Below are 20,049 nucleotides of genomic sequence, written 5' to 3' on the forward strand. Positions count from 1 at the left end.
TTTCGCGAGGAATATTAACAGTACCTCGGAACGTACTGTTATATGACGGCCCTGCCGCACGCCTGACGAAGAATTCCTCTTGATAGTATTGAGATCAAATCTTTTGAGTCTCATTGCTACGAGAGATTGCTTCAAGCCTTGGACGAGACAGATAACGCCGGGGAGGAAAAGAACGAATTCTTAGACCCCTAATACCTCCAAACAGCAAATGTCCATCGTCAGATCCTAAGGGTTCATAACCTCCTAGTGTGGATTTTCTACACTCCTCGGTTTGAAACTCCCTAAGTTTTCGCATAAATCAAGGTAAGAACTCCCTCGACACATAAACTCATGTCAAGGGAGAAAAATTGAGAAGCATCGGATACGTTGCTGAGATCTAATCGAATACTCATATAGTCAAAATTATGACTATAGAACCGGTCACCTGTGAGTTTTAGCCGTGTATGCTATAGGTATATTAGATTTGAAGTTAGGATTCATCTAACTAATGATGTCGGCGTCGCGGTGGCGCAAGTGGCTTGCAGAATTTATACAGCCCTATCGAACATGCATGATTATCCGTAGATCAAGCTGTTATGATCTAATTCTGTATCATGTATATTGATACTCGATAGTTGTTAATCTTTCCTACGAGACCTCTCTGGACCGAACTTGTCCTGGGCTGTTCCCGGTTTATAAAAGTATGACAGCGCAACGGGAAGTGAACGTTCATAAGAGTTGCCAGCAGGACTAGTTAGTGTAGGTTAAAGAAAAGAATTGAAGCATAAACCAATAAGCGTGGAGAATAGGGATTATGTGAGCTGTCAAGTGCTAGCTGCCTTGCCAAGATGCCCCACACAAGCTTCTGTATGTAAATGGGTCAAGCTTTGCTGGCAGTTCCCCACTCTTATACCCCTGTTCCACTGCCCCTCACCGTTGGTATCGAATTCTTTATCAATACATCTACACATTTACACATACAATCACTTCATTGATAGGTTATAGTTCACCAGATATTCTATTTTATATCATATTTTATTATAGTAAAAATGATATAAGACGCATCTAGTATAATAATAGACTTTACATTCGTCGGTTCATTTACATAGATATCTATAATCTCCGGTTCCATCTACCTTATGGGCTTCATCCGGCGGTGGCTGGGGGGCTGCCCAACCTCACCGCAAACCAGCCTCTCGATATGCAGGATGAGATAGCCCAACCTCCAACCATATTTCAGACTTTGTATCTCTCCTCATGTACTCTTCCGTCTATCTCTACCTAAGAAACACCAACTCGTGCTACTCGTACTACTCGTACTACTGAACAAACAATTGGCCAACTTGTCCAAGCGGAATTGTCGCTGTCGCCTTTAGCAGGACAAACCGACAGGACGAAGCATGAGTTCCCACAACTACGGCCCCGACTACGTCGAACTAAATCGTATGCCAGCTTATATTCTTACATTATTTTCTCTTTAGCTTACTCTTGTTTTTTTTTTTAGGACCGAACCCTTCTTATAGAGCCAACATACCCAATTCTGACGTCTCTCCCCCAACAACAACGTCACAAGTCACTGTCGTTCACCATCTTAACTCGCGGCCTGGGCCCGGCACATCTACTCAAGATCCCTCGCCTCCGTCTTCGCAGCCGACCGTTGTACCCTATGCGCCCACTCCTCCATCAGCTCCTTCCGCTCCTTCAGAATCCTCCGAATCAGAGATCTACGGCCCGGACCGACTTTTCGGGCCCCCGCTAGTGGCACCAGAGAATGCCGATCGCTCGCTAATATCAAGCCCGGGTGCCCGCTTCGACCAACCACAATATCCGCCTATGGCTATGTTTCGAGACACCACGTCTGCGGATGATTTTAAAGATGATCTCGCAAGAGCCGCCGGCGTTGTTACCCCTGGAGTTGATGATGGTCCTTATATTCAATATGCTCTAGATGCCCTTACTAGAGATCGAGAAGCATCAGGATACCCTTCCTCTAGCAGTGATGAATCAGTTCGATCACCGTATCACTTTACACCAACTGCGGTCCCGAATCCCTTCAGACCGCCCTCGGTGCAATTACCTCCGCAAGCAGTTAGAGGCAACAATGATCCTCAGCAATGGCCCTTAGTTCCAGGCCCTCGCGTTATTGCTCTGCCCCCGAACACCACTGCAGAGGATTTACGTCAGGGATGGCCGGAGCAGCTACGTCGAGCAGAATTAGCAAGCCAACCTCTTTGGGATGTAATTCCGGATACTACCGACGAAAACGAAGCCTATAAAGCTCGCATCAGGCCCATTCCTCAAACACACGACGAGCGCCTCAAACTAGAAAAGAGACCACCGGACTCAAACCTTCCCCTACCGCGAAATTTAGACCACTGGCAGCCCCGGTCAGATATACTGATCGATTCCGAGACGGGATTGCACCATTGTGGGAAAGCCTTACAGTATCAAGCGCCCCTGACGCTGAAGCCCTGGGTCCTACGGTCGCAATCGCTGTTACTTTTGGGAATGCTGTGCTTATTGATGGTTGCGGCTCTCGTGTTCTGCGCTGTCTACTCCATGGGCCGCAATGGCTTAACGCCATACGCCGGTACAATCTACGGTGGCCAGTATTTCCTTTTCCGAATGCTGCCCCAGCTATTGGCGATAATTATCCTAATCTATGCCCAATGTGTTATTACTGCTGCGTTCTGGGTCTTGCCATTTTCTAACATGGCCGCGGATAATCGTAATGAACGACGAGATGCTGTCTTTTTGCCTTTATTCCCCAAGTCGTTTCTCTGGCCCCAACTCGTTGGGAACTGGAATATTTGGATACCCATATTTAATGTTTGGCTTTTGAACTTCACAATCCCGCTACAAAGCAGTCTCTTCACCGTCATTTTCGTGGACGGGACTTGGACCTGGGCAACAGTACAGGGTGTGGCGTGGACGTTGGTGGCACTATATGTGTCTTTTCTACTGGCACTGGTCGTAATGGTCGTGTTCTGGCATCGGCGGACAACTGGGATGATGCGACCCTGGAGTCTTCGAACTTTAGCAGATATCATTTTTCTCATATCCCAAAGCAATTCGTTGCATCGATACCGCGGGCTCGAGACGGCAGCAACACGCGAAAGCATGTGGCAGAAACTGGGTGGAACTGCTGAAAGGCTTGGATTCTGGTTCTCCCCTGAAGCACCAAAAGTCGGAACGTGGTACGGCATCGGAGTATCGACCGGCGCTGAAGATATTATAACCGAAAAGACGGATAATCCAGGATGGACCAGTCAACAAGAAGCCCCCTTGGAGGCCGGCGAGCAACCCCTGAGCCCTAGCATCCGTTACCGCTACCTTCCGTGGTGCTTTCGAGATGGCCAGATCGTTTTCTTCGCCGTTGCATCTTCGATTCTTCTGCTCGCTTTGATCATTGTATCGTTTATCCCTGCTACGGATATACGCAACGGTTTCCTGCCCCAAATAAGCCCTGCTCCTGTCACAGGCGCATTTTCGGCAGCCAACTTCGTCTATTCTTTTGTCCCTTCGCTTCTCGGGCTCCTGCTATTCCTCATGTTTCAGTCCCTGGACCTAACATTGCGGATCCTAACCCCGTGGGGTGAACTTGCACGTCCGGAAGGATCACGAGCGGAGACCTCGCTTCTCTTGGACTACTCTACCTGTCTCCCTTTCGAGTCGACTTACAAGGCTTTGAAGAACAAGCATTGGCGGGTAGCCGTCGTGTCTTTTCTATCCATATTTTTTGCCCTTCTACCGGTCTTGGCTGGTGGACTGTTCATGGCCCTAACTCCTCCTTCCGGAGAAGTACGCATGTATCCCAATGTACCTGCTTTCGCCATTATTCTTGCCCTCCTCTTCCTATACGTAGGCGGGCTCATCTGCTTGGTACCCAAGAGGCGACAGTTCTGCCTCCCCCATGCCGTCACCTGCCTAGCCGAGATCATTAGCTTTTGTTGCGACGAACAGCTGCGTACTGACGAGGCGTTCGACTTGCACATGGTCTTGGAGTCCCACGACCTCGCCGGGAACCTCGATATCGGTAAAGACTGGCACAGACAGGGCCGATGGGCTTTTAGCGCCGGCCGAAATGACGACGAACGACTCGGCGTCAAGCGCTACAGCAAGTACACCGTCAACCCGAAGAAGCTGCGCGCTTACGACAAGAGAGCTAGAGGCCAGCTTATTTCGGCGCCTCTGCCTCATAATAGCAGTTCACTGTTCAAGCGCTGAGTTGTAGTGGCTTTTACATATTACATATTATTTTGCTATTTAGCTTGTACATATTCCTTATTTTCATTCAACTACCAACCCATTTTACCAACGGATTTAACGACGACAGATTGATACGCTGTATGAAGAGTATGGAGTAATGGGATCACGGATATCATGGTGTTTACGGCTAATGGATTTCTGGTTTATGAATCACGGATTACGGATTATGGTTACGGGTTTTAAAAAGAAGTTATGGATAGCGGCCGAGCTGGCGGCGAGGTGAATGGTGAATGACGAGGGCCGTGGAAGTAATGGAAGGGCCGTTTTACGATTCAACGAGAACGAAGACAAGATTGATACACCTTGTTATTGAGAGATACCTTTTTAGATTGCATAGGCGACTACCAGAAATGAAGTCGGGAGTTCTGGAGCCAAGAAGCTACTTTGTTTGAGTTGTGTTGATTCAATTTGTGAATATTTGCTTGCTTCTGATCCGCGAGGAGTATCTCTAAGTGACTACACGGTGCTATTGCTCTAGTAGAGGATTACGTATGTAATATTTATGTTTAATCTCCGTAGACAGATACTATTTAATAGGTACTAATTAAATAATCATCGCGGCACACCAACTAGCTAGCGGCTATAGCGCCGTTGTCCACGACGATAGCGCAATAATACTAAAGTATAAGAGTTAGAGTCTAGATGCGATAGTATATACATATGCGGCTATGCAAGTAGTAAGCGGATTAGACATAGGTATCAGGTTATGTAGCCAGTTGATGGTATGTAGATATATTAGGTACAATAAGTACAGGCATGATATAAACCAATAGGTAATTTACCAGGTACCTAGTTGGTAAATAACATTATACCCGTTGGTAGGCAAATAAATAGGCCCGTCAAGTTACCCCAGCAATTACCTAGGGAGGTTCAAACAAGGGAGAGAGAGGTAAAGAGAAAGAGAAAGCGAAAGAGAGGGAAAAATCCAAGTTAGGCCGGTCCCTGTACACTAACCTAGCGAATTCCAACTGTGCGGTTCGTCCGCTCCATCATCTATCATCGATTACCTATGGGGAGTTATGCAAATTTCCAATTTCGGGTCGTTGTTTACTTACCACTACGTCGGTAGCGGTCAAGTAGGATCTTGGTATTGTGTGGTTAATGACGGTGAAACGGTGTTTTAATAGATAAGGTATGTAGGTAGGTACCTTATGTTTACCTACATACCTATGCACCTTGCACGAAGAAATTATGTATGAATGTATAGGAGATGATAGGTTGGGCAAGTAAATATTTACTGCAGCAACAAGATAGATAGATAGACGGATCCTCTGCGAACTAGCTATGCACCATTTACGAGTTATCGAAATTCTAGAATACCAATCTACCTGAACTACCTAGGTAGGTAGACAGTAAATTAAGCAGCAAGCCGTTTATCCGGGGAAAACGGCAATGTAGAAACCATTGGCTACCGACATATGTATGTCTTGTCTCGTAGGTCTGTCTTGGTTAGGTACCTAGGTATCCAACGGGGCGGAACTAATTACATACTGCAATATTTCCCAAACTACCCAACCTAAATATCACCTCGGGCAAGTTCGTAATTAGACAAAGCGGTAAAATGAGAAGCAGCATAGCATGTAAAGTGATGCTTGTTTATATGTAAACTAGCTACTACCCAACGTAGGTAAGATAAGGTAAGGTAAATTTGATGTCTCAGACATTCCCTTCCCCGTGGTTTAGAAAATAAAAAGTGGTAGCATTGTACACAGAGTAATAATAATCGAATGTAAATAAACAAAGAGAGAGAGAGAGAGATCTCAAGCTTCGTTGATCGTGTAGATTAGGTGGAAAAATGAAATGGAATGACCGGACTTGAGTTTTTAATGATGATGTTGAATGTGGAAACGCCCTCGTGATCACCCGTCGTACCCCCTTTTTTCATCGCCGTCGCCATCGTAGTCATTATCGTAGCGATACCGGGAAGTGAGCGATCGTACAAACCCCCCCCCTGTGTGCTGTTTTCCTTTACTCCTTTTTTTGCGCCCCCTCGCCCGAGCGAGTTGTATGCTCTAATCAACATATGTAACGTGACAAGATTCGTGGTCTCCAATATCGTACCTCTCATACCCCGTCTCGTACCCCTTTTTGTGTGTTGATCGTGTGCGCCTTTCATCTCATCGGCCGTTGTGTGCTTCGTGAACATCCTCGTACGAGATCGTAGAAGCCAGGAAATGTGACTATAACAAAGGAAATGACGTTCAAAAAGCTCGCGAAGAGCATTGAAAATACAGACGGACTGTTCCTGAATAACCCCTAAATGAATACCGAAAAAAAAAGGAAAAAACATAGGTAGGTGATACAGTAATGTTGCCTCGGTTTTTTTTTTGGTGAGTGTATGAAAAATGCTCAGCGACCTTTTAGTCCTAAAATGCGACCCAAGCTACCTCCACGTTTGCGCTTCTCCTTGTCCGAGCCGTGGGCCACCGAGTCTTCGCTCCCGCGTCGTCCACTGCTACGCTTCTCGCTCGCACTCTTCTTGTGGAACCCACGGGCAATGCGCTTAGTAAAACTGTTGCTCTCCATGTACGACTCGTGATCTGAATCAAACTCAAACACTGAAATGTAAGGTTCAACTTCTGGCCGCGAAGCAGGTTGAAATTCCGGCGTTGGCGTCATTGCTGGTGAACTGAGAGGCGACAAGGGCATCGCAGCATTGTGCTGCATGCGGTTGAACGAGATTTTTTTATCGCGGAGGTTGAAAGCTGAAGATGTTGGGCGAAGAGCCCTTGGAGGCGGAGGTGGGGGGTAAGCTGGTGATACAGGAACAGAATTTGCATTTCCAGACACAGGTGCCATCGGCATCCTAGATATAGGAGGGATAGTGTGATTAGGTTGAAGGTTGTGGTGCGATTCGCTAGGCTTCAGGTTCACAATCGACTTGGCTGGCTTCAGAAATTGCCGCCGAGGAGGTGAAAGAGGAGCTGCAATTAGCGACGAAGTTCGTGGAGGGAGCGCATATCGCAATACATTATTCGGCTCCTGCTTGGGATAGATGGAATACGTGTGCGAGCCATTTCTCGTCACCGGACGTGGAGGCGATGTCTGGGTGGCAGAAGTCTCGCATGAACCTGTAGCCTTCTGGGAGGATGACCCTGGCTTTGATACAGTAATTGTATCATCCGTCACATTAGATTCGCGTTTCGAAAGACCTTTGGGTAGGCAATGCGGTGTCTGTGACGCTCGTAGAAGAACGGGATATTGTTCTCCAGGACCAGCTGCACTATCGGGCCAAAAGCTATCCCAGAGTTCACTAGCTGATGTGTTATAATCCTCATCGAATGAAGTCTCTGAGTCGGATGAGTCTGTCATCCCCGGCATAGAGCCATTCGACGCCAGTGATGATCGTCTATTATCCGACTCATAGCGACGTAAGTGCTCATGCTCATCCAGTCTAGGATAGGAGAAGTTGCTCGTAAGGCTCGACTTCCTTAGTAGCCTTGGTATTATGACGTCTGGCGATTGATCCCCTCCATAAACGACAAATCCTTCTTGATATGGGTGGTTGGCGAGCTCCATGATGATCTCAACTGCTCTGAAAGATCGATCACGATCGGAATATAACTCTGAGTCCCTATGGCGGATGTTCACAGTTTATAGAGTAATGTCGAGAGGAAGTTGGTGTGCTATCAAGACAAGCATACGTCGAAAGAGCAGAACACTGGTCTGCAGATCCTGACAGTCGAGGGCAGGATTAGTAAATAATACAAGGAAGAAAAAATATAGGCCGAGGGTTAGAATGTAAGTCAATCATCCAGCCATAGGGATGCCGTATTTATCAAGGATTAGCACAACTCCTTGACTCGCGTCTAAGCCCGAAAACACCTAGGAGACAGAGCAAGGCAATGTTTGTGCAGAATGCATAACAGCAAGGGAGACTTCAAATACCTTATGTGTGTGTGAGATACGTCTTGCATTTTAGATCTTATTCATGCTGTTCCAGTCGAACGGTACGCTACGTCAGAGACTAGGGAAACGGAATGCAACTAGGCACTGGATAGAAAAACAACAACTACCTAGTATGGTACGGGAAGACAAACGGACTTGTCGGGAGCTGTCATAGTAGACGTGAAAGTCCCACATCCGTACGTTGGTGGCTGGAGCGAAAAGAAGTAAATTGGGTGATGCAGCATTATCTTGTGGCTACAACCTATCGGCCTAAGCCAGCGAGGGGTGGAAGAACAAACAGCAGAGAGGGAAGAGGGAAGAGGCATGGAATCTCTTCCGTATAGCGGAAAGAATGTATCAGGTAGTACCATTCCAACCACCACGAGGGTACTCGGGCCTACCATCGGGGCATCATAGCAGACCCCTCTAAAGTGATGGATCAAAAAATGATGAGGGAGACGCGTAGGGAGCGCTGCCGACTCGTCAGAAACGCGCTTGCGCTTCGAGTTGAACCTGCATGGTCGAGTTCGACTCTGCATATAGGCTGATAGGTTGAAGTTGCACCGTGCCGACACGGAGGAAAGTGATTATAAGCTATGCCGCCACTTTATGCACTTGACAATATTTGGCGACGGCAATAGGCTTGATAATTCGATATTGTGCTCATGCTAGTACCGACTTGCTCTGTTGTTTTCTAGCTCAATATACCTTTCAATATACCTATTCGGCCTACAGTACCCGTGATTCACTGAGCGCCGAGACATCGCGGCGATATCGACGTCATGACCAACTCCTATAAAGCACCGAATGCTTGTATTGTAGGAGGCGATTAGATACCTCAGGTATGTATTCCTTTTTGAGGCTCCGGGAGATCGACACCCTTGGGGTATTTGATATTGCAGATCGTCCAATAGTTCGGGTTGTGTACATACATATGCATATTAGTGCTTCGCGAGACTGAGCAATCGGTTTATGATTCTTGATTGTAATCCCGTCCCGGCCTTGCTAGTGACGAAAAAGAAGAATCGAGGCCGTATCAAGCATCAAGCAGCGGCTGGGCGGACCGGCCTTGAAACATGCGGGAGTAGCAGATACGTCTCTGAATTAACAGCTTATAAGCAAAGAGAACTGAGATCACTTCTCATACGGCTATGTGCACTTAATCGGGAAGAGATATCATACTCACGGAGCATACCAAGCCAACCAACCAGGTACCATAGAGGGTAACCCTCGATTGATGCAGGAACGGAATATGCAGGGAGCAAGTAGCGATGAAGGAGGGTAGGTTAGAGTGGGTAAAGGAAAGGGAGAGAAGAGACGGGAAAGGGGAGCTCGGGCTCCGGCACCCAACCCCTGCTTTCACCGTCCCGGCGGTCTTTCAAAGACCTGCGCCTCCACGGCAAATCTATCCACTGAGGCTGAAACCCACAGGCTCGGAGCGTCTCCGGTACTCAGGTCTGCATTTACCTACAGCTAAGATCCCAATAATGGACATCATCGAGCTGAACACTAATGCAGCTTTCAAATCGCCTGGGAAAAGACTTGGTGATCGAGAGGCTGTTGAAGCCAAGCAAGTCTGGACTGTAGAACGAGGCCGCCACTAATCTTGGAAGACGTGAGAACCCGTTCTATGTTATGTGATATTGGCTTGGTCTATCTAGACGGTGAGAGAACTTGATTCTCCGGGTATCTAGAGACCCGGATTCTCCGTAGACGCAGAGGCATGAGAGATGCAGAGATATAGAATTGTGCAAAGAGTAATTCTAGCTCGTAAATATGTTAAGCCTAATTGGAGAATTCAGAATTCTGTGCCTGGAGATCGACATTGCGTCCTGCAGGTCCATAAAGTCCAGCGGTGCCAACCTCACGGAACCGGACCTAGGTAATTGATCGCCTTCTGCAACACAGTGGAAAGATGATAATGCCGGCTGCTGCAGTAGCTTTGTAACCTTTGCAACCTCTCGACTTTTGTTCGAGGGACCCAAAGTCTCGGGTTCACGTCGATATTCGCCGAGCACCAGCGCAGAGCAGCATTCGTCAGCGTCCGTTTTTAGAAATACGGAGGTCGTGGTCGCTGGATGCATTTTCTATCTGTAGAGATACCTATGTTAATATTCCGACGTTTACTGATGTTCGAAGACTTCGCCTGCTGTTTTGACTGCTGCTAAAATTATTATCCCAAGACAAGCGTCGGGGAAATACACCTTTTTTATTTTATTTTTTTACGGGAACCGGACGTTTCGTCCCTAGGTGACTTGAACAAAGCAAAATATGGAGATTAGGACGAGATGTGTGAGGCAACACATTTCGACTTGCATTTTATCTGACAAGTCGTAGAATTCGTATAAGAGTTGTATAAGAGTAATCCGTACGTAAGACGGACTTACAAGTCAAAATGAGTAATGAGCGATTGGCCGAGATAGCCCAATAAAAATATGGGTACGGATTACCTCCTATGAATATGGGTATGCTGTTAGAAGCATACGCAACTATCTGCACTCTGTAAGTGCAATTCCATGCATGGATATCTATCGGTACCCCAGATAAGCAAGCGCATATGCAGATCAAGCTTTTCCCCCAGCCTTATTGCTTCCTTATTGTTTCCAAGAATATACAGATACAGTACGCCATCCCCTAAAAGGCACCTCCAAGTCAATAAATCCATAAAGGCCACAAGGATGAGTATATATGCGAGCACCCTTTAATATTGCTTCTCACTTACCTACATACATACATACATAGGTACGCGTTTAATTCGCCGACGATCCGATTGCACCGCCACGAAAATCTAATTAGCTACTTTACCAAGCAGAAAAAATGTGGGAAAACTCCTTTTATTAGTTTTATATGAGCAAGATAAGGGGTAAAGTAAAAAACTGGAACTGCTTGGATTAAAAACTGGATAAGATTTTTTTGTGTGTGTTTGTTACGCAGTAATACGATGCGCGTCATCGGCGGTCCCCACGCTTTCTCATCTGCCAATACATCCGTACGTAGGTACATTTAAAATAGGAGTTTTGGGTCTTGGGAAGCGGTTAAGCGGTCCCGATATATAATAGGGGGGAGAGGGGCCGAACTAAATACCGTTGAATTCCCGAGAGCTTACGGACTTCCATTTACCGCCCCTCTCTACCTTTCGTAACCGAAGCAGTTAATAGGAAATTGCCGTTCGATACGAAGCTTCGAATTCTGCAATCAGCCCACATCATGCACATTAAAAATAGTTACTTTCTACAGAGTAATGCTAGTTTTTCTTGGGCCTTTCTTGGTTTTTTTTCTTTTAGACTTGGGCATGGCTCTAAAATATGGATCACGACTTGCTAACCCAGTTAAGATCTCTTAACGTGAATCCATGAAAACATGCCATCTTCTGGTTGGCTGCCTGGCTTCCAGGTCCTGAACCGCGGGGGTTTCGGGGTTACATACAACCGCTCATATCCAATACCTAAACGCTGGTATGGTAATTTCAGGAAGGTATCTATGTATCAGAACTACCACGTCAGCCCCTGAGCTATTTTCAGCTTCGGATCGTCACGTTATCTCGAGAACCGTTGGATAACTCGACACTTGGAGTCTGCAAGTCACATACTATTTCAACAACGTCACCATAACCTTTGTCTACTATTAGAGACATGCCGCTGAACAGATCTCAGACGGCATGGCATATCTCCTTTTACCTAACAAGCGAGCAGGAAACCCCTCCACAACCATGCAGGCGCCATCTTGAGAAGGCTAGTCCCTCGTATCCAAATTGTGATGAAGCCGGGTCCCATCGTGGCCAGCGGAGCCGCTAAGGAAGCCCGGCCCTGCATCCTCTTGATGGGCATACTTCCTAATTGGCCAAGAGTAGGGCTAGACACCGTTGTCGACAGTAGGTTGACAGGCTGTCAGCTCCCCAATTCGTACTGACGAGCTTACTTTGTATGGCTTATGATATTCGATCCAAGTTAGGATCAGACTTCCCCCTGCTTTTTTCTGTGCGAAATCTCCGCTAGCATCCCCTTAGTCTGCGCCACAACGATAGTTAATCTCGTATGTATGCTGGCACAGCACAGTCAGCTCCTGACTCTCTTTCGCACCGCGTGGTCAAACGACAAGATGCCGTATTACCTAGATGAATGAAGTAATAGTTACACACCAATCCGGCATCTAAACGTACCACCTCTGACCGCAATGACTCTCGACCCAAGGGTCGGTATAGAAGCGTGCACGGCCGATTCCCGCATTCCATAGGACCGGGGTACGATGTGTAGGCTTTCTCATCCATACCTACATACTACGTAGTAGTCGGCAACTCACTCCACAAAGGGCTCTAGAAGACATTGAATGGACCCGCAACTGGTCGAGTGGCCGAGGAGGGTATATAACCTGGTAGGCGCCTCAATGGCAGCTTGGCTTAGGCTTTGCTTCCTTAACGGTCTCGATCGTCTGTCACTCGTTATATTTCCTATAGTCATCGTGTATATATAGATATATACGGTTACTACCCGCAACCATGAAGGTCTCTGTCGCTCTTTTTGTATCGGCCGTATCAGCCGCGTCGATCCCGGCCGTCCAGCAAGGTCTGCCGCTCAACACTTTCGGAGAGGTCCATTCCATCTCCATCGAGGATGCCATCGCCAAGATCGATCTCCTCGGAACTAACTTCAGCGCTCTGCCGATCTCGACCAAGGCCAAGGAGATCCTTCATGATGTTTTCGGCCTCTCCAACGACGAGAAGATGAGCACCGCGAGTGTCGACAGCACCGCCGCCAACGGCGACTGCGCCAACCCGGCTATCCGCTACGAGTGGGACAACTACTCCTCCTCGGACAAGCAGGCTTTCGTCGATGCCATCCAGTGCTTGATCAAGAAGCCCGCCTCGGGCAACTTCTCCCCGGCGAAGAACCGGTACGAGGATTTCGTGCGCCTGCACCAGTCGTACTCGCCCAACATCCACAGCCCGTCTACGACTAAGCAGACGCACAAGTTCCTGCTGTGGCACCGGTACTACGTGTGGGCTTTCGAGCAGGTTCTCCGCGACGAGTGCGGTTTCGACAGGGCGATGCCGTGGTGGGACGAGAAGAAGTGGGCTGGAAAGTTCGCCCAGGCGACTATCTTCACTGACCAGTACTTTGGGACCCTGCCCGGTCCCAACAACGGCGCTGCTGTCTGTATTAACACCGGAAAATTCGCCGGCCTGCAGCTAAGTCTCGGACCCGGCATGGCCGTCAACAACCCCCACTGCCTCCAGCGTGCCGTCAACGAGCAGACCACCACTCAGACCGGCACGAACGCCTGGAACGCCTGCATGTCGCGAACTTCGTACCCTGACTTCCACAGTTGCGTCGAGTTCACGTGAGTTTATTTCCTATCTTTTGAATATAATCTAGTTAGTTTCTAACATTGTATACAGTTTCCACGCTCAAGGCCACAACGGTGTTGGCGGTCTGATGGCCGATGCCATTGCCTCGCCCGGCGACCCGACCTTCTTCATGCACCACTTGTTCGTAGACTACGCGTTCCGCAAGTGGCAGATCGACGACGTGTCGCGACGCACGAGCATCAGCGGGTGTGCCGACAGCGCCACCTGCTCGCCGTTGACCATGGACACCATGGTCTACATCGGCAACATCTGCGGCTCCAAGTGCCCCGACCTCAAGGTCCGCGACCTCCTCAACACCCAGCAGGGCCACTTCTGCTACCGCTACGACTACTAAGCGTGTAGCTTTTTCTCTCCCCGTGATATGAACAACCCACTGTACCTAGAAAACACTGCCATGGCTTAGACGAGGGGTCGGCGCGTGCCGGACGCAAAATAAGATACCAAACAACTACCAACAACCAACAACACACATCTACCTGACCCACGTATATAGAAACTAATACTATTGTAATTAGACAAATCTACCTCTAATGTTCAATGGCACGATTCCCTCACGCTACTGACTCGACGTAACACCATATCTTCGTAGACTACCTAAAAGACTCAACTCCTGTATGTAGCCGTACTAGCTTATCGTACATGACATGGCCCCGATAGCCTAGTAAACATGTTGCGCTCAATTAATCTACAGAGTCCCGATCGCGAGAATGAGAAGAATGACGCGAACAAGTAAAGTTACATAGGTAGAGGTACCTATCTAGCTAGCTAGATACGAAGAGTCGTACCGAGTATAGGTCTGGCCCACGAACAACGCATCTATGTATGTAGCTACCTAACCTAAGTTAATACCATCGTACGACGTGAAGTCCTAAATCGCGCGCTGCATTCGTTGTCTAGATCTTTTCAGTCATAGGATGCGAGGGCTACCTTGCTTACCTATTTTTAGAGTTGCCTTACACCAGCGTCCTGCATGTATGCTTGCTTCCCACCGCCGTATTAGGCATGTATATAGTATCAGGATTAGGACTCGGGGTTTCTATTCCCCAAAGTTACAAATTTACTATTCTGTGCGGATCTAGTTTCACGATTATTAGGGTTATTGATCTATCGCTGTTTCAAGCTCTTCTATGTAGGTCTTTTTCGCTGGTTGATTAAAGAGTCCTTGGCTGATCTTACTCGTATGTTCTGGAGTCATATTTGCTTTTGGCGGCTTGATGTCTATACCTATGCAGTAAGCACGAGACAAAAAAGAGAACGCCTACCTGTGTGCGTGCCGTCTCGGCACTCGCCCCTTCGTAAAGACGGTTGACCGCTAAGTGAAGTAGTTCGGACGCCATCTCTTGGTGGTGGTCATCTCGGCACTAACCAAGTCTATTGGCCTCAAACCGATCAGGTGGATATCTAAATGACGTTCTGGAAGCCTCGGGTTTCCCGTGTTTAAAAGATGATGTATTAAGCGAAATCGTCGACGGAACCGGTATATTCCCATGCCTTTGGTATGAAGTCGAAGAAGTCATCTGACATGACAGCTCAACAGCTTGGAGTTTTCTTGAAAGAAACAGCTCTGTTGCTACCCCGCCCCGTTTTGCCACGCACCGCCGTTGAGCTATGCTGAGCTCAAGCTTAAAGATCATAGAACCTTCGCCGAAGCTTCTGATTGGACAATTGCTTAAAGCTATAACTTCTAGGTGGAGGGGCGGGTCGTCCCATGCTGCTTTCGATGGGTTTCTGTGTAGACAAAGGATGTCTTATAGCTTTTGGTGATGAGCTCATCGAGTCTGCTGTCGATTTGGTTCTTCCAAGTTTTATACATTAGGTATTTAGTAAAGCGTTTATGTTGGGATATCCATTCGTAATTCCTGCAGCTCTCAGCTTCTTACTAAGAGTACACTATGCGAATTGTGCATAGCTAGTGCACCGATTCCATAGTACCTCAGACGATCTTTCTATCCCTAGTAGCCGCCCCTTTTACTGCTAGAGCAAGCCCAAATAAGATTATATGTTCGAAACCGAGGCTATCAGGCTGAATATCCTTTTTTCGAACTGAATACTAGGGTTCTTTGCGTTTGCTTGCCGTAACATTAAATGTCTCTAGATCTTCAGGAACCAACCGAGACAGATGGAGAAACCTAGGGTAAATAGGTATCCAAAAGATCCGTGCATCCAGCTTTTTGGGACGATCTCGAGCCTATCAGCATTTAGTGAGTAGGCCTTCTCTCTACCAGTGCCTGCATGACACTAATTAGGAATGTTTCGTCACCAAGCTGCCAACGCACACTTTAGATATTTTTTTTTACTTCATCTCTTCCTTATGACATTCTCATGATGGAAATGTCCCGGGTATCCTCGCCCCCACCGAATTTTATTTTCCTGCCTTGCTCCCGTCTCCTGGGTATTATCAATTCTGCGATTTTGGTGAGAACGTGCGCTGTGCGATGAAAGCTGGGCAGATCTGGATTATTGCGGCGTCACAGCCTTTCCCCAGCTTTGTAACTATCGTGGAATCCTCGAGCTAAAGGTACCTAAGATATCCAGTTCGATGATGCTCATTGGAGAGATATTGGAACTCCGATAGCCTTATCGCATCAAGACGGGAATTTGGATGCAGTCGAATTTTGACCAGTCATCTACCGAGTATTGAATAGCTAGAAAGTTCGTCCAATGTAAAATCATCGTTGAAGGATCCGAACGGCGAAATCAAGTAAATGCATGTAATCCTAGGATCACCGTGGATTTGGACGTCTGCGTGTGATATACATATTGGGTCTTCATACAACAAACGACAAACGGGATGATGTTATGTGTGATGAAGCAACGATGAAGGGAACCTATTGAAACAAGTAAGATATTGGAATAATCTCCGTGTCACCTATTTTAAATGTCTCTTAATACTACGGTGATAATGATGCAAGACCAAAGACCAGTTGGAAACTAGAAACTGGAAACAGAAAGTGGACCGTGCAGAAAGCGGAAAAGAAAAGAGGTAATCATCTCAAAATCGTACCTTCCAAGTCGTGTGTCGTGTCTTAATGTCGTGTCCAGAAGGAGCGTCTCTTTTAATCTTAGCCAGCTCTTTTCTTAAAATTTTAACTTAAACAATAAGCCATTGAAATGCAAACATGCTAGCAAATACTTCTTTATTATCCAAGTATTCAAATCCCCCAATCGTATCATTTGCTAAGCCTGCAGTTATTCCAGCGACAGGGCGGCGCTGGCGCTGCTGTCGCCGCTGGGTTTGCATGGTAACGTAGGTGGTGCATTTTGGGCACCCGGTTGCTAGGATATCTAGGAGAGATGCGCTGGGAGACCAGGAGACTGGGAGACAGAAGCAAAAAGCAAAACAATTGTAAAAGACTTCGAGGTCAACATTTACGATAATACGCTTAATACGCTTAATACGCGTTGCACTCCTTTTTTCCAACGATATTCACCGTCTTCACGTTTGAAGACCGCCATTACGCATCCCCGCCGACCGGGTCGTCGCGATTATATCCATCCTCAAACACAAACCAGCCATCCGTATTTTCCACATTGGCCCAGCCTCCCTCTTTACAACCTCCATCACCAGATCTTACCATCCCTCACAACAAACACCTTCCCCCTTGAATCTGGAAGTACCAATTCCTATCCCCGCTTACCTAGAGATACCTACTATACAATCCCGCATACTTTGCATTCCCTCATTTTCCTCTTCGACTAAGCCCAGCCCTGCTGTGTTCCTTGGTTGTACACATCACTTACCTACATACATCTGCACATCAACCTAAGTCTTGCAGCCGACCTCTCATATCCGCGCTACCTAAATCGAGGCCGAGGCTTTGGCTTGTTTTGTTTTTTACGGTTTTGGTGTATAGTTAGGACGTATTATTTTTTGCGAGTGTCTCACCACAATTGTGGTGACTGCTCACATTGTCGAACTCGGCTTCAGATTGCGCTGGTGGGGAACCGACAGCAAAGTTGACAGAACTAAAGTCTACCGCACCTTCTTACGACCGTCACGACCGTTACGAATTTTCTACGCCAACACACCAGCGCCAGCAGCACGGACTTCACCAGCAATCGCCTCAACATCCTCCGCCAGATCGAAGATCAACAGCCACCCCTTCCTCTATTCACCGACTTCGTAGGACCCCGCGCTTCTCGGCCTCGCCTATCTCCCAGCCAGACGCGCAACAGGCGCGCCAACCAGTCAATCGAGTTACTGTTACTCTCGGGCCTCAAGGGCGATACGTTCTAGCGGGTGCTGACCAGCAAGCTCGGAGAGACCGTCCAAAACAGCCCAGACGGCAGCTTTCCCAAGGGAATTTAAGTAACGATTCCGAAGCGACCTCAAATAACCCTCCCGAGCCACGTTTTGAGGCGAGTCGATCTGTTCCGGACCCGAATAGACCCGAACCGCATCCGGCCCTTCGCATCTCAAAGCAAACTCACAGTGCTATATTGTATGCCCTTGAGCAGACATTACGCGGCCCTAGAGAGATCTCGGAAGACCTGGTCGAGCTATATTCGCCAATGTCCGATCTTATGGGAGGCAGAGGCCCTGCGACCTCTAATGGCAATGGCGCTTTGCCGGCACGGCCTACTACGGCACGAGCAGCCGTCGGCTCTCCTTCCGGAATTAGAGGTCCTAGGATAATTATGCAGGAGAGAGCTGCGCGAGAGGCTGCGCGTGAACGACAGCGCGAAGAGCAGGAGCGTGAACGCCTAGAGAAGGAACATGCCGAAAACGAGATGCGTTTGCTAGAAGAGGCAAAACTAAGAGAAGCAGAGCGAAAAGATGCGGAGCGCCGAGCTGCCGCTGCCGCCGCTGCTGGCGCTGGTACTTATGGAGCCGGTACCGTCCCCGCCGGCACCGATCCCACTACTTCCCGACGACCGGCGCAGCCAGCCGCGCCTGGTCGCACGACCATAGATAACAATGCCCGCCAGGCGGGACAATCGCGAGTTCCTACGGCAGCCCAACCGTCGCAGTCGGCGCGACATGGGCGAACTACTTCCGATACGCAGGGAGTTCCCGGCACCTCTTCCGGCCCTAGAGTAGCCGGTCCTTCTGGAACCCAACCCCAGCAGCAGCAGCAGCCTCCTCAGCTAGGCGAAACTTCAACAGCTCTCGGACGAGGTAGAAACTCGTTTCCTCATGCATTTGAGCGCTGGGAAACTTTGTCAGCTCATTGGGAAGGCCTTACTAGCTTTTGGATCCGTAGGTTGGAGCAGAGTGCGCAGGAGATCAGCCAGGACCCTATCTCTCAGCAGCTATCACGACAAGTGACGGACCTTTCTTCTGCAGGTGCTAATCTGTTCCACGCCGTGGTCGAACTCCAACGCCTGCGGGCCTCATCGGAGCGTAAGTTCCAACGCTGGTTCTTCGAGACCCGCGCCGAGATAGAGCGTTCTCAAGAGGTCACTGGTATGCTCGAGGCGGCTCTCGAAGAGGAACGCAGGAGCAGAGCCGATGCGATTCGCGAAGCCGTCGAGCACGAGCAAGGCACCTCTAAGATGCAAAAGCAGATAAATGAGCTGCGCAAAGAATTGACCATTTCTAAGGAGGAAGCGAGGCGCGCGTGGGAGGAACTTGGACGACGGGAGCAAGAGGAGCGTGATCGCACTATGTCTTTACAGCTTGGCCAACCCACTATCGTTGGCGGCGTTCAGGTCGTCCCTATGACGCAAGGTGTGGGCCGCGGCCACTCCCAGCGAGACCCTCGCTCTTACAACCAAACGGAGCCGGCGGGTTATGCTCAGTCGCATACGTCGCCTAGCGCTGATCGTCCTCAGTACTCTCAAGCCCCTGTGGTTAAGTCAACCCCGGCTTCGCGTGATAATAATCCCGCTTTCCAGACACCCTCGTCTGTTCAGCACCAGCAGAGCTACGGTTCCGAAGGAACCTACAGCGAAGGTCAGTACAACAATGGTATTGCCAATGGCGCAGCGAGAAACCCCGTTCGAGACACGCAAGAGCACAATCCTTCTGCACATACCAATCCAACCCGTACCCATGCTTCACAGGGTTCTGACGTTGCAGCAGAAGAGTTCGAGACTCCCGCTACTCAGCCGGCCGTCTATCAGCCGACCGGCACGGGTTCTCAACAGCAACAGCCGCAGTACTCGGCAGCTCCGGATTATAGCGGTGCTGGATACTCGGGGCCTTGGGATGACATAGGCAGTGCTCCGCGTCACCATCACCCCACACGCCTAAGTGACGTGCTCGAGGAAGAGGAAGAGCGGAGCCGTACGAGCGCGAGCCAGAGTCAGGTCAGCCGGCCTTAATGCTTACATGGTACCGATCTCTTTATACGGATTCAACCTGTTTTACAACCTAAAGTCACCGAGATTGACATGCATCATCGAATCCTGTTCTTGTTTGCGCAAAATTCCAGAACCGTAACTACAGATCTTTTGGAGGACGACATCAAGCCGTTCGCTTGTGTTGGCATACTATTGGCGTTCATATGAGATTTCCTAATAATTCGATGCCAGCCAGGACTTCATCGATTGATGATTTTGCCTAGAGATTCTTTCTCTTCGCTTCCTCCTTACTAGTATCAGGA

The 20,049-nt window shown here is 48.5% G+C and overlaps 4 protein-coding genes across 4 annotated transcripts; 3 read left to right on the forward strand and 1 right to left on the reverse strand.

The window, feature by feature from the left end:
* Positions 1–935: 935 nt before the first annotated feature.
* Positions 936–4,810, forward strand: F4817DRAFT_326543 (uncharacterized protein). The gene is made up of 2 exons (XM_049301906.1): positions 936–1,422; positions 1,484–4,810. The coding sequence occupies exons 1-2, from the start codon at positions 1,380–1,382 to the stop codon at positions 4,204–4,206; spliced, it is 2,766 nt and encodes a 921-aa protein (XP_049162771.1). The 5' UTR covers positions 936–1,379; the 3' UTR covers positions 4,207–4,810.
* Positions 4,811–6,597: 1,787 nt separating this feature from the next.
* On the reverse strand, positions 6,598–7,767 carry F4817DRAFT_356448 (uncharacterized protein; the record flags this gene model as incomplete). The annotated part of the gene is made up of 1 exon (XM_049305793.1): positions 6,598–7,767. One exon carries the CDS (start codon positions 7,765–7,767, stop codon positions 6,598–6,600), a length of 1,170 nt encoding a protein of 389 aa, XP_049162772.1.
* A 4,750-nt stretch (positions 7,768–12,517) lies between these two features.
* Positions 12,518–14,169, forward strand: F4817DRAFT_216759 (Di-copper centre-containing protein). The gene is made up of 2 exons (XM_049298764.1): positions 12,518–13,473; positions 13,532–14,169. Exons 1-2 carry the CDS (start codon positions 12,632–12,634, stop codon positions 13,833–13,835), a joined length of 1,146 nt encoding a protein of 381 aa, XP_049162773.1. The 5' UTR covers positions 12,518–12,631; the 3' UTR covers positions 13,836–14,169.
* Positions 14,170–16,795: 2,626 nt separating this feature from the next.
* Positions 16,796–19,768, forward strand: F4817DRAFT_356450 (uncharacterized protein; the record flags this gene model as incomplete). The annotated part of the gene is made up of 2 exons (XM_049305794.1): positions 16,796–16,847; positions 17,430–19,768. 2 exons carry the CDS (start codon positions 16,796–16,798, stop codon positions 19,766–19,768), a joined length of 2,391 nt encoding a protein of 796 aa, XP_049162774.1.
* Positions 19,769–20,049: the final 281 nt, after the last annotated feature.

The sequence above is a fragment of the Daldinia loculata genome, assembly GCF_022478755.1.
Source record: "Daldinia loculata strain CBS 113971 unplaced genomic scaffold F4817scaffold_5, whole genome shotgun sequence".
NCBI classification, from domain to species: Eukaryota; Fungi; Ascomycota; class Sordariomycetes; order Xylariales; family Hypoxylaceae; genus Daldinia; species Daldinia loculata.

What these genes read in the sequence shown, in the direction of transcription:
- F4817DRAFT_216759 (XM_049298764.1), top strand. Translation starts at nt 12,632, where the DNA reads ATGAAGGTCTCTGTCGCTCTTTTTGTATCGGCCGTATCAGCCGCGTCG. An exon ending in CACAGTTGCGTCGAGTTCAC is followed by an intron (nt 13,474 to 13,531) that starts GTGAGTTTATTT and finishes CATTGTATACAG; the next exon opens with TTTCCACGCTCAAGGCCACA.
- F4817DRAFT_326543 (XM_049301906.1), top strand. Translation starts at nt 1,380, where the DNA reads ATGAGTTCCCACAACTACGGCCCCGACTACGTCGAACTAAATC. An exon ending in CGACTACGTCGAACTAAATC is followed by an intron (nt 1,423 to 1,483) that starts GTATGCCAGCTT and finishes TTTTTTTTTTAG; the next exon opens with GACCGAACCCTTCTTATAGA.